Below are 14,965 nucleotides of genomic sequence, written 5' to 3'. Positions count from 1 at the left end.
CACCCCTCATTTTCTGGGCCGAGTATCTTCAGGTGCCCTTCCTTTGGGACATGGTCTTTCCGAGGGTCTTGTGCTTCCAGCACGGGAGGCCCCCAGTCTCCAAAGGGGAGGGTCTGTTGGTAGCAGATTACCTCGGGCGTAGGGATCCGACGCGTAGGGATCGCGCCTGCTCCCCAACCCTGCCTGCCTCGTGACCTCTGTTCCTTCCTTCCCTGTTGTTCTCCCTGCCCGCCCCGACAGGCGATTATAGTGCCGGAAGCAAACACGACCCCTTTGAAGCCCCAGACGACAAAGATGTTTCCGTGGAGAAATACTTCCTGGATCGGCAGCCGGTGAGCGATCCCTCCGCCGACCAGGTCACCCCAGACATGCCGAACAGCCCCACCCTCCGGGCGGACAGAAAGCGCAAGGTCTCAGGGGACAGCAGCCACACTGAGACCACTGTGGAAGAGCTCCCTGAGGACCCGCTGCTGAAAGCCAAGCGAAGACGGGTCTCCAAAGGTGAGCTTGGCCCGGCTGCCGGCCCCACAGGGCACCCAGGGGAAGTAAAGTCCGGGGGTGGAGCAATGGAAGGTTCCAGTCCCACCTTGGAGCCCTGGGGCAACCCACTCACACCTCCCCCGTCCCAAGCCAGGTACAGGAGCCCAAAGATGACCAAAGGCAAATAGGCCCCCCTCCCGAGACTTGGTGACAAGTTCCACAGTGACCACACCCCTCCCCTCCCCCACCCCGTCAGTGATGTATAAGACAGTTTCTTCCCCGCCCCAGGGGGCTTTTTGATTAATTTATAGTTATTTCTCCATTAGATGACTGGCCTGAGAGGGAAATGACAAACAGTTCCTCTAACCACTTAGAAGACCCACATTATAGTGAGCTGACCAACCTGAAGGTGTGCATTGAATTAACAGGGCTCCATCCCAAAAAGCAACGCCACTTGCTGCACCTTAGAGAACGGTGGGAGCAGCAGGTGTCGGCAGCAGAGAGCAAACCTGGCCGGCAGGGCAGGAAGGAAGTGACCCAGGCAGCTCAGCCTGAGGTTGCCGCCCAGGGCAATAACATCTCCGAAGAGAAACCTGGCAGGAAAAGGGCAGAAGCCAAAGGCAACAGAACCTGGTCGGAAGAGTCCCTCAAATCCAGTGACAGTGAACAAGGTATGCACGGGTTGTTTTGGGGGGGTGGGAGGGGCTCCTGGAGGTTGGGTCACCTGCCCTCTGTGGGAAAGGGCCCTGGAGGAGACCTGAGCTCCATCCAAGTTGACGGAGTAGCATGTGGCAGGTGGGGAGTTCTCTCCATGAGGTCCTTTCAGCGTCCACACTTCCTTCTCGAATATACTGTGAGGAGGGAGCTCCATTTCCTGGGCTGCACCTCACCCGGCTCATGGATGGGCAATGGATGGGCAAAGAACGGAGGCCCTGGGTGACCCCTCACTCCAGGCTCAGGCAGTCCCCAGTCTCCACGTCCCAAGTACCCAAGGCCCCCTATGGGTGGGGGCTGGAGAGCGGGAAGGGCTGGCTTCTGCACCCCTGTCCAGGCGCTTTGAAACAACTTGCCATTTGGCGTTTGAATGTGGGATAATTAAAATATTAATGCTTTGAAAACATAATTGGTATATCTTTAAAAACTGAAGCCGCTCCAGTGATCAGTGATAACAATGGGCTTTTCTTTCCGCACCGGCTACAACTGTGTAACGCCTGCTTTTTCTCTCCCCACCCCCTGCCTCCCGCCCGCCTGCCCCCCCCCCCCCCCCCCCGCCCCCTCCGGATTTAGGTTTGCCTGTGTTCTCCGGCTCTCCGCCCATGAGGAGCTTTTCATCCACCAATTTAACCGGCAGAAAGCAGAGTCAGCCAAGCTGTACGGCAGGCTCGAGGCTGCCTGCCAAACAGCAGAAAATTAAAGAAAGCCAGAAGACAGATGTGCTGTGCACGGACGAAGAGGAGGATTGCCAGGCTGCCTCCCTGCTGCAGAGATACCCCGACAACAGCGAGAAACCATCCGGGAAGCGACTGTGCAAAACCAAGCATTTGATCCCGCAGGAGCCCAGGCGGAGCTTGCCGCTGCCAGGGGACTACTACGTGGAGAATGCCGATGGCAAGGTACCTCTTGCCCCCGGCACTCCCCCCTGGGTCGTGCCAGTGCATCCTGCCTGCCCGCTTCTCCGCTTCCGGGGACAAAGGTTTCCTTTTCCTGAACACCCTCCCCCAAAATGTCACTGCCCTGTCCTAGGGGGCCTGTATCCTGGGTGGTGCTAAAGTTTCCGGCTAGTAGAAACACAACCCCTTCTCCCCGCGCGCCCCACCCCCCCCCACACACACACCCCCACACAAAAGAGGAGGGGGGAAAGCGCTATGGCGGAAGGACATCCCACAATGTGTGCGCTGCCCGCTTTCTTGGTAGGTGACCGTCCGGAGATTCCGAAAGCGGCCCGAGCCCAGTTCTGACTATGATCTGTCACCGGCCAAGCAAGACCAGAAGCCGCTGGACCGTTTGCAACCACTGCTACCAGTTTCGCAGACGTCACAGCTGCCCTGCTCAAGCTCTCCGCCGGAGGCCACCCAGTCCCGCCCGATGCCACCAGAAGCGCGGAGGCTTATTGTCAATAAGAATGCAGGCGAGACGCTCCTGCAGCGGGCTGCCCGGCTGGGCTACGAGGTGAGCATCCTCGTGGGTGTGCTGGATACCGGCTGCCGCTCCGGGGGTGGGGGCCCCATTGGCGGGGGCGGAGGGTGGAACCTCAGAGCCCAACTCTCCTCCACGTTGGGGGCTGGGCTGGGTGTTCCAATGGGATGTTTGCGTTAGCCCCCGCTCACGCTGCTGGCTGTTTGGTGGCTTGTTCAGTCGCGGTGTGAAAAGAAAGGCCTCTCTGATGTTTGCTTCGTGTTCAGGCAGGTAGGCTGCTTCGGCATCTTCCAGTCTGGCTCACTTATCTCTGATATAAAATCTGACCTAACCCAGGGCTTGGCGACTAGGGGAATTTTAATGAGCCCTTTTGGATTCTGATTAGCAAGGGGTAGAGAAGTTATTAACTCTACTTTTGGCTGCTGCCCTTTTTGGAGGCAGAGTGATGCCCGCCCCCCCCCCCCCACCCGTGGGGTAACAGCGGGAAATGTCTGTGCAGAGTAGGGGTGGTGATGGGGCAGACCTGAGGGGTCTCTTTGAGAGAGGGTACTGGAGCCCAGGGCTGATGGTAAAGGAGGTTTGGTCCTTAACCAGGACTCCTGGTCCACACCGCTGTATCCCAACCCAAACCTGGCACAGCTGATGACAACCATGGCCTCTACTGCCAGAGCAATATAGATAGAAAGGTAACTGATATCTTTCTAAGCTTGTGTGATCCACAGTAACTCCCTTCACCCTTGTAAGGGAGGCATCTTCACGTGGCAGTAGCTAGGACTAGCCCACTTCCAGATGAGGAGACTGAGCCTCAGAGGGGTTAACTGATACTGGCAATCTACAGTCTGGCTCCACAGCCCACGCTCCTCACCAAGACTGGCTCACATTGGAATTGCCCTTTTTACAGTTTAGAACCTCTGTGAGATAGATGACTCCTTCTGCCCTGTGCGCCTCCCCCACCGCACTTGTCAGCTGCAATTGTGATGTAATAGCCCACAGGGCAGAGGCATTTTTTCAAGCTGGCATCAGCTCTCTGGGAGTTGAATGGTCACAGTAAAATGCGGCTCAGCAGGCCAAGCACGTGGAGGTGTGGACTAGCATTGGGGTGGCAGGACCCATGCGGGCCAGGAACCCTGGCTCCCCCACCTCCAGCTCCTACACCCCCAGCCAGCTCTGTGGAACCCGTCCCCTTGTCCATAATGCCCTAAGCCCTTGGAGATGTGCCCACTCAGCCCCCCAAGGCATGACTGTGGGTGGGAAGTTGGAAGCACCTATGCTTAGTGCAAGGCTTGAATGTGCTGCTGTTATATCTACATGTCTTTGGAGACCTCTCCATTAGCTAGAGAGAGCTTTCTGGTGGTTCACGCAGTTACTTTAAGATGAAGTCCAAGGAGCACCCAAGTGGTTTTCCCAAGAGCAGAGAACAGCACCTAGGAGGACAGAGTGGCTGTTGTACACAGCCCTAAGCTGGGCCCCATGTGCCAAGTGTTTGCTCAGTACTAGTTGTGGTTGAGAGCATATACTCCTGGTATGGGGGTAGGGTAGGGAGCCTACTTGGCATCATTCCCACCAGTCTCCCGTTGGGACCAGAGACTTCAAGAGACCCTTGTTGGTCCTTTAAGAAAGTTTCCATTTTGGTTTGGTGACTCTGAGGTCTGGACCGAGGGGCACTTGATCCATACGTTTTTTAGCCTACCTGGCCTTCGATTGTACACAGGAGGCCATGGGGATGTTTGTGGTCAGACTTGGTTTTCTTCAAATATACATTTCAACATGTAGGTTATACACTGATTATCACCAGTTTTGATACTGATCATTGTGACTTGTAGATGAATGCTTTCAACTTTTTTATCCAACTTCCTGGGATTTCTCTAGGCAGAATGTTAAATGTTGGGGTGATGGCCCAGTTGGGAGATTTGACGATTTAAACCTTTTAACATTGAAAGATAGTTTACTTAACCAAATAAAGGTGTGCTTTGAATGCACTTGGGGAGGGTTTTCCTGAAGTTCTGTCTTCACCATTCATTGTTGGTGATTTTCTGCTTATACCATGTGCAGTAAAGGCAATCTGAGCTTTATGTCAAAATGATCTGGTTCTGGAAGTTTAGAAACATGCTCTGGCTTCAGATCTGCTTGCAAAAGATTACTTGCGTGGCCAGAGACCTCAAACCTTTCCCTCTCCAGAAAAAGGCTTCTGCTTCTTAAGCTAAAATGCCAACGTGCAACCCCATGCGTGTGCGCTTAGTGGTAATGGTTAAATTTTCTATGAATTGAATAAATCATGTTTTTAAAAAAGTTAATGAGGCATTTAATTAATTAACAATGTCGGGTTTATGGCCTTTATGGTTACATTTTGCGGTTAATGGCGTTCAGCTTATAGCCGCTTAACAGAGAGTTGTCCAACAAAAACAGTTGGATTTTGTTTGGAAATGGGTGGGCTGCCCTTCAAACACTCCCATTTCTAGCAGAGAAAATAAACCAAGAGATGTGTTGGGCAGACAGACTTGCCTGACCTCGTCACCTTTCTCTCTGTTGGTAACGGTGGTTGCCATCCGTTTAGAGACCAACTCCCTCCCAGCTAGGAGAGTGTGGTTAGCCCACTGACCCCAATAGAGATGGCCTGGGGGATGCTCATCATGGATAGATTGCATCCCTTGGGCCTTTTGAATCTTGCCAGCCAACCAGATACTAAAGATTTGAATTATAGGTCTAGTACTTCATGTTAATTGAACTTGGGGTTTAATTTCTCTGGGCCTCAATTTCTCTTAAGTGTTCAATGAGGATAGTACTATCTTCCTTTCCTGACATCTCCTGGGTTCCCGTGGGATGACGGAAGATGTCCTTATCTGGGGCAACGAGAAGCAGTGTAAATAGCAGCATCAACATGATTGAGTTAGGTCAGACTGGGCCGTGGGGCTCCTGCTACCTTTGCTGATGTCCTCCAGGAACAGAGATTTGACTTACCTGTCAGCTTTGATGGCCTTTCATTTCTAGGTCCCCTTGAATTGGCCCTGGTAGCAATGAAGGTTTCCAGGTGAAGGCCATGATTGTCAGAGTAAATAAACCCCGTGCTGGTAGGACCCAGGCAGGCCGCCAGGACCTGGGGTAAACTGATCTGTACACAACAGTTGGTGGCGTTCAGACCTGATCTGGAGCCACGTGACGGGGCCTCTCCCTGACTGGGGCACACAGCTCCATTAGCTTGCGGCCGTCCACTTGAGTCTGGCTACTGAGGGCCTGCTAAGGGAGCAGCAGCTTCATGCAGTATCCTGGATACCAGGGCTCAGGATAGGTGGCCCGGGAGCCCAGAGGATTGTGGGCTTTCTGGCAGGTTGGGATCTGAACGAAGAAACACCTTCATGGGCGTGCCTTTTCCCTTCCTCCCCTTGTTTTAGAAGGGAGCTGCCACATTGACCTCACCGATGGCCAGGTTTACCAGCATGGCCCATTAGGTTCATGGACTAAACAAATGGAACTTGCAAGTTCACTCACAAGTGAGTGGTCACCTTTGATTGGCATGTCCTCTGAAGGTCCTGACAATGGACCCTGTTCTAGGTTACACAGATGAGTTACTTAAGAGTTGTCACAAGGTCTGCTCTGACCCCGTCCCGTCCCCCTTTACCAAGTGGACTGAGCATTGGGCTGCCTGCACACTCCGCCTACCCCTGGCTCTCAGAACCTGACAGCTCTCTGCTGGGCATGACTTGGAAGAAAACAAGTATAACATGTTTTCTGGTGGCAAAATGCTTTCGATGTGTTTGAAAACTTTCTTAATCAAGGTAATAAAACATTGAATAAATTATCACTCTGCTAACTGGGAGCAGTTCATATTAATATTTTAACACACCGAAGAAGTAAGATTAATAACAGTGATTCTAACGCATACTCTTGACACAGAACTCCTTCGGGGAAGGGGGAAGGATAGAGTCGTTTTATTTGCTTCTTGAAATGTGTAGTTTGTGGGGTGGAATGAGGCATAATAGAGGGCGGGGTTATTTGGAGCATTTTGTGTCATTCCTTGAGGATGGATAGAGAAAGCTTCTGTTTGATTCTATTGAACATACAAATAGCATTTGAGGCCCAGGTTCTGATTTGGGGTCTTCACTGGGGGCGTGAGGATGTGGCTGACCTGGGTGTCTGTCCCTCCTTCTCTAACCTGAGGGATGTTCTTCAGCGGATTTCCGCTCTCTTTAAGCATCAGTCATCAATGCTTAAACATGTGTTGTCAACTATTGCCACCGACAGAACGGACCTGTCAAGGGAGAATGGTCTATACTTGGCCTTGTGTCATCTAAGATGTTAGCAGCCGTGGCATCTCTGTATGGGCCATACCAGATCCTCTCAGCAGCCCTGTGGAAGCTTGGGAGAAGTTCAGGGGCAGCTTACCCTGGGCCAGGCCACTGGAGCAGCAGAGCCCTAGACAACACTATCTGCATTTCCAAGCCCTTCCCACAAGTTTTTGCCCCCTCACCAGGACGCCCACCGCACTTCAGTGAGCTGTTAGATCCAAGGATGTATGCTTTTGAAAGTGGGCACTGCCAAGCTATGGAAAGGCCACCCTTGGAAGGTTCACTGTGTGGTGGTCTGATGGCATCCCCTACTTTCTTCCCACAGGAAGTGGTCTTGTACTGCCTGGAGAATAAGATTTGTGATGTGAACCATCGAGACAACGCGGGTTACTGTGCCCTGCATGAAGCTTGTGCAAGGGGATGGCTCAATATTGTACGACATCTCCTTGAATATGGCGCTGATGTCAACTGCAGTGCCCAGGATGGGACCAGGTAAGTGGTGGGGAACCCCAGGAGGAAAGATGGAGTGTGAGCACCATGTAAGCACACTGATGGAATCAGACATCTTTCTGGCAAATTTACATAGAATTTTAAAACTTAGTGATGCTCTCATGGACAGAAATCCCTGGAAATGTTGCACCTGCATGGATAATCAGGGGTGTTGCCTTTTATGACCCCAGACTCTTTACCAGCATCTGTTCAATCACCATATTTAAAGTACACGTGCGTTGAAAGTCCCTGGAGTACAGACAGGGCCGGGGCCAGTGGCTTCAGAGGATCTGCTGTGGTCACCCACACCCCCGGCCCCCTACTCTTTCCTTGACCTTGGTTTATTGGCCAGAGTCCCAGGTCTGAGTCAGCCCAAGCATCTTCTGGGTTGTGCCTGGGATGCTACCAGGAGGCGGGGCACTAGGGCTTTCCTGACAGTCATAAAATGAGCAAAACTGAAATGTATTTGGTGGTTCATGGTTTCCAAAAAGCATTCTTTCCAGATGGGACTGTGGGTTGTGTTTCCAATCCCAATAGACACAGAAAGGACTCTGGACTCTCCGGAGAACTCACCCTGCCTGCCGACTGCTTCTGAGCCAGAGGGTTGATCATTGATCTCCAAGTTGGTTTCAGGAGAGGTTCTACTTTACCCCTAGTTTCTTTTAGAAATGGCAATCTTTTTTTTTTTTAATGGTATAAATAATTGCTTGTCATGTTGGCTTCCATGATGTTGGGGTTTCCCCCCCCCGCCCCATAAGTTATCTTCTTACAGTCTGTCACTATTTAAGTTCATTGGGAAAGTTTTCATCATGGCCTGAGTTCCTCCTTAGGCTAAGTGGATTAAGAGAGATTTGCATTTGAGAATTAGGCCTGAGATAGTCTCTTCATCTGTCCTATAAAGGGTTAAGTGTAGAAATAATAATAGAGTGATTCATCATTTGACAGTGGGCCAGTCACAGTGCCTCACTTTCCCCGTGTGGAATGGCAGTGACTGTACACTCCCCTCCTTGGTGAAACAGCAGCTTGACCACACACAGTCCATTTTGCCTTTGTGTCGTTAGAGGTGAACATCATGTCCACAGGTATAATCAATCCCCCGTGCCTCTCTTAGGCCTCTCCACGATGCCGTCGAGAACGATCACTTGGAAATTGTCCGCTTGCTCCTCTCCTATGGTGCTGACCCCACCCTGGCGACGTACTCAGGTAGAACCATCATGAAAATGACCCACAGCGAACTTATGGAAAAGTTCTTAACAGGTATGACAGAGATCACGAAATGGTCTGGTTCAGGCATCTAGATGGGCCAGGCTCCCCCCACCTCGTTTTACACTTACTGGGAAAGTTGGCGTAACATTAGTCTGTCAAACAGATACATACTTGAATGTTGCATGGGATGGCTGGGGAATTCTGAGCTGGCCAGGCCTAGCTTTTGTTTGGCAGGCAGGGGCAGTGAGACGGACTATCACTCGGGAAGGCAGGTAGATGCATATGCAGCTTACAATTAGATACCTGGAGGAGTGCGCAGAGGGACTTGTCTGGAGATAAACCTGCCAGCCCCAGCGTGAGATTCTCCCGACCTCCACCAGCATTTGCCTCTAGCCAGCAGGTGTTAACCTTGTTTCCCTCTCTCTCTCCAGATTATTTAAACGACCTGCAGGGTCGCGATGATGATGACAGCAGCCCCAACAGCAGTAGCAACAGCAATGTCTCTTGGGATTTCTATGGCAGCTCTGTGTGTGGTGAGCAGCCTTATTCATTTCAGTTGGGTGGAAAGGACGTGCAGGAGTTAAGAGAACTTTTCTCTCTAGTGTGGATGAAGGCTTGGGGCGGGTGCCATGAGCAGGGCTGGCTTGGGAAAGACTTTCTGTTTGGAGAACAGCTGGAATCTTGCTCTGGCTTAACTGATCCCCACCTCTCTCTCTCGTTTGCCCTCCCTTAGAACCAGATGATGAAAGTGGTTATGACGTTTTAGCAAACCCCCCTGGACCAGAGGATGAGGACGATGATAATGACACCTGCAGCGACATGTTTGAATTCGAGTTCTCAGAAAGCCCCCTCTTGCCGTGTTATAATGTCCAAGTGTCCGTTGCTCAAGGGTGAGCATGCCCAGCGTGAGACTGAGAAGCAGCAGATGAGGGTCGGGGGGTCGGGGGGGGTGAGTGAATTCCTCACCAAGTGTCCACCAACTTCACACACTGCAGTAGAATTTTGCCAGGAAAGGGGTGGGTTGGGGTGGGGGATCCCAGCAAACTGCCCTCATCGTAATACACCCCACAGCCCAAAGGACACAAGAGCCAGTGGCTGGAATTGCTCACTGTAGTTTCAGTCACTACAGTCTTGGGGAAAGGATCCTCCTTGGGAGCCCCCCACAAAGAACCACTGTAGGGGCCTTCCAAGGCACACAAGGTCCACTGATGTAGCCTCTCCTTGTGTAAGATTAGGTAAAGCCTATGTGGCACCTGGGATCTTCTGTATCCTCGGACTGGGTCAGATGGAGTTTTGCCCCATTAGTCAGGCCACTGCGCCCCTGTGCCCAGCCCTCCAGAGTGAGCACGCCAGGAGACATTGCTCTGCCATGTGTTGGCCCCTGCTTAAGGAGTAGCATCCTCCTTGGACTATGAGCCTGGGAATGTGTCTGTCCGTCTGTCCTCGTGCTGACGGTCTCTTAGGAATAGAGCTCATGAAGCGTGGCAAGGGACAGCAGGGAAAGGTTGTATCCCCTTCCTTCGAGAAAGCCTCACTCCCAGCAACATTGAGGGGCAGGTTGGAGGTGTGGGGAAAGGCAAGGAAAGACAGGCAACCTTGCCTCTTTCTCATGCTCTCTCCATGAGGGTCGGAAGAGAGGAAAGATCACAGAGGTGTTTGCCATTTGCCTTGGGTTCACTAACAGACTAGTTTTCCCTTGTGACTAGAACCGGGGGGGATGGGTGGGCAGAGACTCACTTGGACAGGGTGACCTGAGTTGTGGCTGGAGCTGAGGGACCAAACCTTTGCCTGGGATGTGTCCATCAGTTCTAGAGGTGCCAGGGCGGCCTGTGACGAGGCTCATTCATGGGTGCTGCTCCCACTTAGGTCTAAATTGGCTGATCCGTCCTAGACCATCTCTTAATACATGCAGATGGGTCCAGAGTTCGCCGCTAGAAGTAGATCTTAGTGAAAACTGGAGTGAGCGAAGTAATCAAAGCAGAAGTAACTGGCCCTTGTTATACCACTGGGAGACTGGCAGTTCATAGTTGGGAGAGCTTTTAATTTTGCCAAAAACTCAAACCACTGTCCTTTCTCTGGTGCAGGCCTCGGAACTGGCTATTGCTTTCAGACGTGCTCAAGAAATTGAAAATGTCCTCCCGCATATTTCGCTGCAATTTCCCAAACGTGGAAATTGTCACCATTGCGGAGGCTGAGTTCTACCGGCAAGTGTCAGCTAGCCTCTTATTCTCATGCTCCAAAGACCTAGAAGCCTTTAATCCTGAAAGCAAGGAGCTCTTAGATCTGGTGGAGTTCACGAACGAGCTTCAGACTCTGCTGGGCTCATCCATGGAGTGGCTCCACCCCAGCGACACGGGCCCGGACGACCACTGGTGAGCTCGCAGGGCCCGCCGTGGACAGTGTGGCATAGTGTTACCTTGTGCATATGTGTCATAATACGACGGTTTCTGTAAAGAAGGGACACTATTACATAGAAAATCTCTCTTCTTTATATAAGAGACATGACTCCAGTCGGAAGGACTCAGAAATAAGGTTTTTTCTTTTTAAACTTTTAAGTCAGTTTTTATGACGTTGTTAAAAATGTTTCTTTACTTTTCAGTGCACACATGCTTTGGGATATGTTTGTTTTTACTCAGAACATTTGTTTCTTTTCTTTTTTAAGGAGAAAAAAAAAAACAAGGAAAAGGAGCTCCACACTTTGACATAATTTCATGTAAAGCTCCCATGACAAAGGCTGTAACTGTTGAGAGTGTGGTCAGAACCGTGTGGTTGGTTTGGGGGGTTGTATTCGGGGAAGGCACTTGGCGATATTGTAACTTTATGTTTTGTTTACAGTGTACCTGCTCGGGCCAGGTCAATGCTATTGGATGTGATCCAGTAGTATGTAATATACATTCAAACCATATCCACACACAACAACTAATTGTATGAAACTTTTATATCCTAATTTAAAAGCTGTGAAATTAGTTTTCACGCATCAAACCGGATTGTTTATATGTTTAAACATTTTATGCTCTTATTTAAAGAAGACTTTGAGCTATTTTTTTCTGTACCCTGTAAAATATTGAAAACTAACATAATATGTTGAGGTTGCTTGAAATTGTACATAAAACTAAAATTTTCTGAAGTGTGTGTTTATGTATGAAACCTGTGTTTTAACTTTGTAAGTAAATTCTCTGCCTTTGTATTTATATTTTACAAAAATTTTCTTAAAAGGCAATAAACCTGTTGAGGAAAGGAGAAAATTGAAGTACCTTGTGTCCTATGTATTTTCCTAAAGCATTACTGTTGGCAGGTTTTTTTTTAAGTGTTGTTGATGGTCTGTTCCCTATAGATAACTTTAGGACAGTTTATAGTCTCTATGAACTGAAACAGACTAGAAGATTTCAGGGAAGTGAGACTCAGAAGACAATTTGAAGTTCTATCCCGATTGCTCAATTCATAGACATATATTTTGATGGTTCTCAGATCCTACCTGATCTCTGATGGCCTAGAAAACTTTTACGTTGCCTTTGACCTTGATGGACCACAGAAGCTTCATCGTGGCTAACCCTTAATCTTTAGGAGTATTTTTTCAGAAACGGGACTTTTATTATGTCACTTTTCCCTCCAGACCTCATGTTTTTCCGTTACATTTTAGCATCAAGTCCAAACCTGCTTGGCCCAATAGTCAAGGCTTGTAGTTATGACCACTCTGCTATTCTCCTGCTCGCTCTTACAGCAGTATTCCTGTTGGGTACTATCAGTTGGCACTCAGTTTCCGTCCTGCATCTTTTAATTCCTTTCTTCATTGCAGAGGCTAGAAACCTGAATATTACTAGACTCCCTTGCAGCTAGAATTCTGAATCGTGGTTAGGTTTGGAAGGCAGAGTGAGGGAGAGGTGTCTTCCTGCTCTACAGGCTGCTGATAAGGTTAAGGAGACATGTTGGACAGTTGGAGTGATTGCAGCCTTTCAACAGTGGGTCTTTAGCTTTGTGAGTAATGGGATGCAGTAGTGATTGTGGTAATGCCTGGATGACAACCTCAATAGACTGTTCTTAAATCCAGTGGTTCTGGTGTCATCCTTGACACATTCCTCCAGCCCTCCCAAAGATTCCTTGTATCAAATCCGTTTGTGATCAGAATGCTTAGTGGTTTTCAGTCTTATAGTGAACTCTGAGAACACCTAGGCAGAGCAGATGGAAGGGGCCATGGAGATGATGTACTTGAGTGGGGTCTTAATGTATGGAGGGGAAGGGTCCTGTAAGCTCTGTGACCTGGCAGGTGGGGAAAGAGCCGTTTGTGGGAACAGGGAAATGCAGTACTGTCAGATGTGAGATGAGAGCCCATTGTTCAGTCGCTCCGTCGTGTCCGACTCTTCGACCCCATGGACTGCAGCACACCAGGCTTCCCTGTCCATCACCAACTCCTGGAGCTTACTCAAAGTCATGTCCATTGTGTCGGTGATGCCATCCAACCTTCTCATCCTCTGTTGCCCCCTTCTCCTCCTCCCACCTTCAGTCTTTCCCAGCATCAGGGTCTTTTTCAATGAGTTGGTTCTTCACATCAGGAGCCCATTGTTGGTGAGTACCAAATGAAGTTTGGGATGTATCTTGAAGACAAGGAAATCAGAGAACAGTGTTCTCGATTTATCCACTTTATTTATTAGTTTTAAAAATACATATTTTAAAATTCATTTTTGGCTGTGCTGGGTCTTGCTGCGTGGGCTTTCTCTAGTTGCAACGAGCAGGGACTACTCTTTATTGCAATGTGTGGGCTTCTTCGGTGCCTCTCGTTGCAGAGCATGGGCTCTACAGAATGCGGGCTTCAGTAGTTGTGGTGTGTGAGCTCAGTGTTCTCAGCTCCTGAGCTCTAGAGCATAGGCTCAATAGTTGTGGCGCACAGACTTACTTAGTTGCATGTGGGATCTACCCGACCCAGGGATCAAACCCATCTCTTCTGCATTGGCCAGTGGATTCTTTTGCACTGAGCCACCAAAGGGGTGCTATTATTTATTTTTTTGATCAGAAAAAATACACTTTGATTGTTTTTTAAAAAAAAAGAATCTCAACGTTTCAGAAATAGAGGTTCTTGTCATCCCAAACCAAACCCTTTCTCCCGTTCCCCACCCGAAAAGTTAAAACCTGTTAACAGTTTTGCTGAACTTTTGTTTTTTAGGAAGTCGTCTCAGACAGCAGGTGGAAGTGGTCACACACAAAGCAAAAGAGACCTGCAGAAATGATTGAAATGACAGAGGACTGGTGAGCCTGAATTACAGGCAACGAGGGGCCCCCAGGAGCCCAAATTAAAGCAAAGAATAACAACTCCAAGGTATTTGGCTCTTTGTATTTGCGTTTGGGCTGGAGTTAAAGGGTGGGCTGGCGACCAACTGAGGTTCTCCTGGATGAAGGTCATTCTATTAAGAAAATAGGTGGGAGCCATAGGTTTAAGGGGTGCAGGGGAGGTTATGGGCTTGGTTTAGGAGACATTTAAGGTATGGTTCATGCAGTGGAGGAGCCATTGGTAAGTTAGAACACTTACTGTAAGAAACATCAGGTGTTTGAAACCGTGGATGAAGAACAGCTAAAGAACTGACTGATTCTAGGTAGAAATGAGCTGTCCGTGGCCTAGAAAAGTTTGGATGTCAGGGAGCTCCCCAGCGGTTAAGAGGAGGTGCCGTAGGTGTGGGTGCGCCCTGCCCCTCTCCAGGGGAGCAGAGGGAACACCAGTAGAGACGACATCCCACTGGGTGCAGAGTAGCTTTCCGTAGGGAAGACAACAGTGCAAGTGAGATCATACTAGCCGTAGCAGGCTCCCAGGCACAGAATCCCTCATAGCACAGGTGGAGAATAGAAGTGTTCTATTCTCTGAATAGAATAGAATTCTGAAGGTTCTTCTGAAGGTGTAAAGATTGAGGGCATGCTCTTCGTCCTGTCCTATGATCTGGCTACAATGTGGTGGTGACAGCTACTGCCACAGCAGCCACCCTGGACCATGAAGCATGGAAGTCGAGCATTCAGTGTGCTTAAGGAGCCTGGGGCCCCTTAGGACCTAGTGTCCGGAACCATCACATCAGCCCTGCCCTGTGCTGCCCTGCTCTGCCTACCTTTTATGTTCGAGAAAAATAAACAATTTTGTTGAAACCACCGTTCTTTTGAGTTTTTCTCCTCAGTTCAGTTCAGTTGCTCATTCGTGTTCGACTCTTTGCGACCCCATGAATCACAGCACGCCAGGCCTCCCTGTCCATCACCATCTCCCGGAGTTCACTCAGACTCACGTCCATCCAGTCAGTGATGCCATCCAGCCATCTCAACCTCTGTCGTCCCCTTCTCCTCCTGCCCCCAATCCCTCCCAGCATCAGAGTCTTTTCCAATGAGTCAACTCTTCACAT

General features: G+C 49.8%; 1 protein-coding gene across 33 annotated transcripts in view; it reads left to right on the top strand.

Annotated features, from left to right (window-relative positions):
• BCOR (BCL6 corepressor) overlaps window positions 1-13,904 on the top strand; it is a 119,097-nt gene extending 105,193 nt beyond the window's left edge. For 13 of the 33 annotated variants that reach the window (XM_086387023.1, XM_086387016.1, XM_086387018.1 and 10 more), the window contains 10 exons: window positions 241-501; window positions 807-1,151; window positions 1,768-2,093; window positions 2,395-2,649; window positions 7,225-7,391; window positions 8,500-8,645; window positions 9,026-9,127; window positions 9,328-9,484; window positions 10,679-10,966; window positions 13,753-13,904. In XM_086387023.1, the coding sequence (XP_086243149.1) occupies window positions 241-501; window positions 807-1,151; window positions 1,768-2,093; window positions 2,395-2,649; window positions 7,225-7,391; window positions 8,500-8,645; window positions 9,026-9,127; window positions 9,328-9,484; window positions 10,679-10,966; window positions 13,753-13,816 (2,111 nt within the window). In that variant the 3' untranslated portion in view covers window positions 13,817-13,904. Of the gene's footprint in view, window positions 1-240; window positions 502-806; window positions 1,152-1,767; window positions 2,094-2,394; window positions 2,650-7,224; window positions 7,392-8,499; window positions 8,646-9,025; window positions 9,128-9,327; window positions 9,485-10,678; window positions 11,845-13,752 lie in introns of those variants that run through there. The other 20 variants (XM_086387040.1, XM_086387036.1, XM_086387044.1 and 17 more) reach the window with 3 other exon arrangements.
• The last annotated feature ends 1,061 nt before the right edge of the window (window positions 13,905-14,965 follow it).

Source organism: Bos grunniens, chromosome X (genome assembly GCF_055505025.1).
Source record: "Bos grunniens cultivar Pamir isolate PY7600 chromosome X, Bosgru_T2T1.0, whole genome shotgun sequence".
In the NCBI taxonomy this organism is placed as follows: Eukaryota; Metazoa; Chordata; class Mammalia; order Artiodactyla; family Bovidae; genus Bos; species Bos grunniens.
The sequence above is the reverse complement of the archived record's forward strand: the minus strand, read 5'-3'. Positions and strand labels throughout refer to the sequence as shown.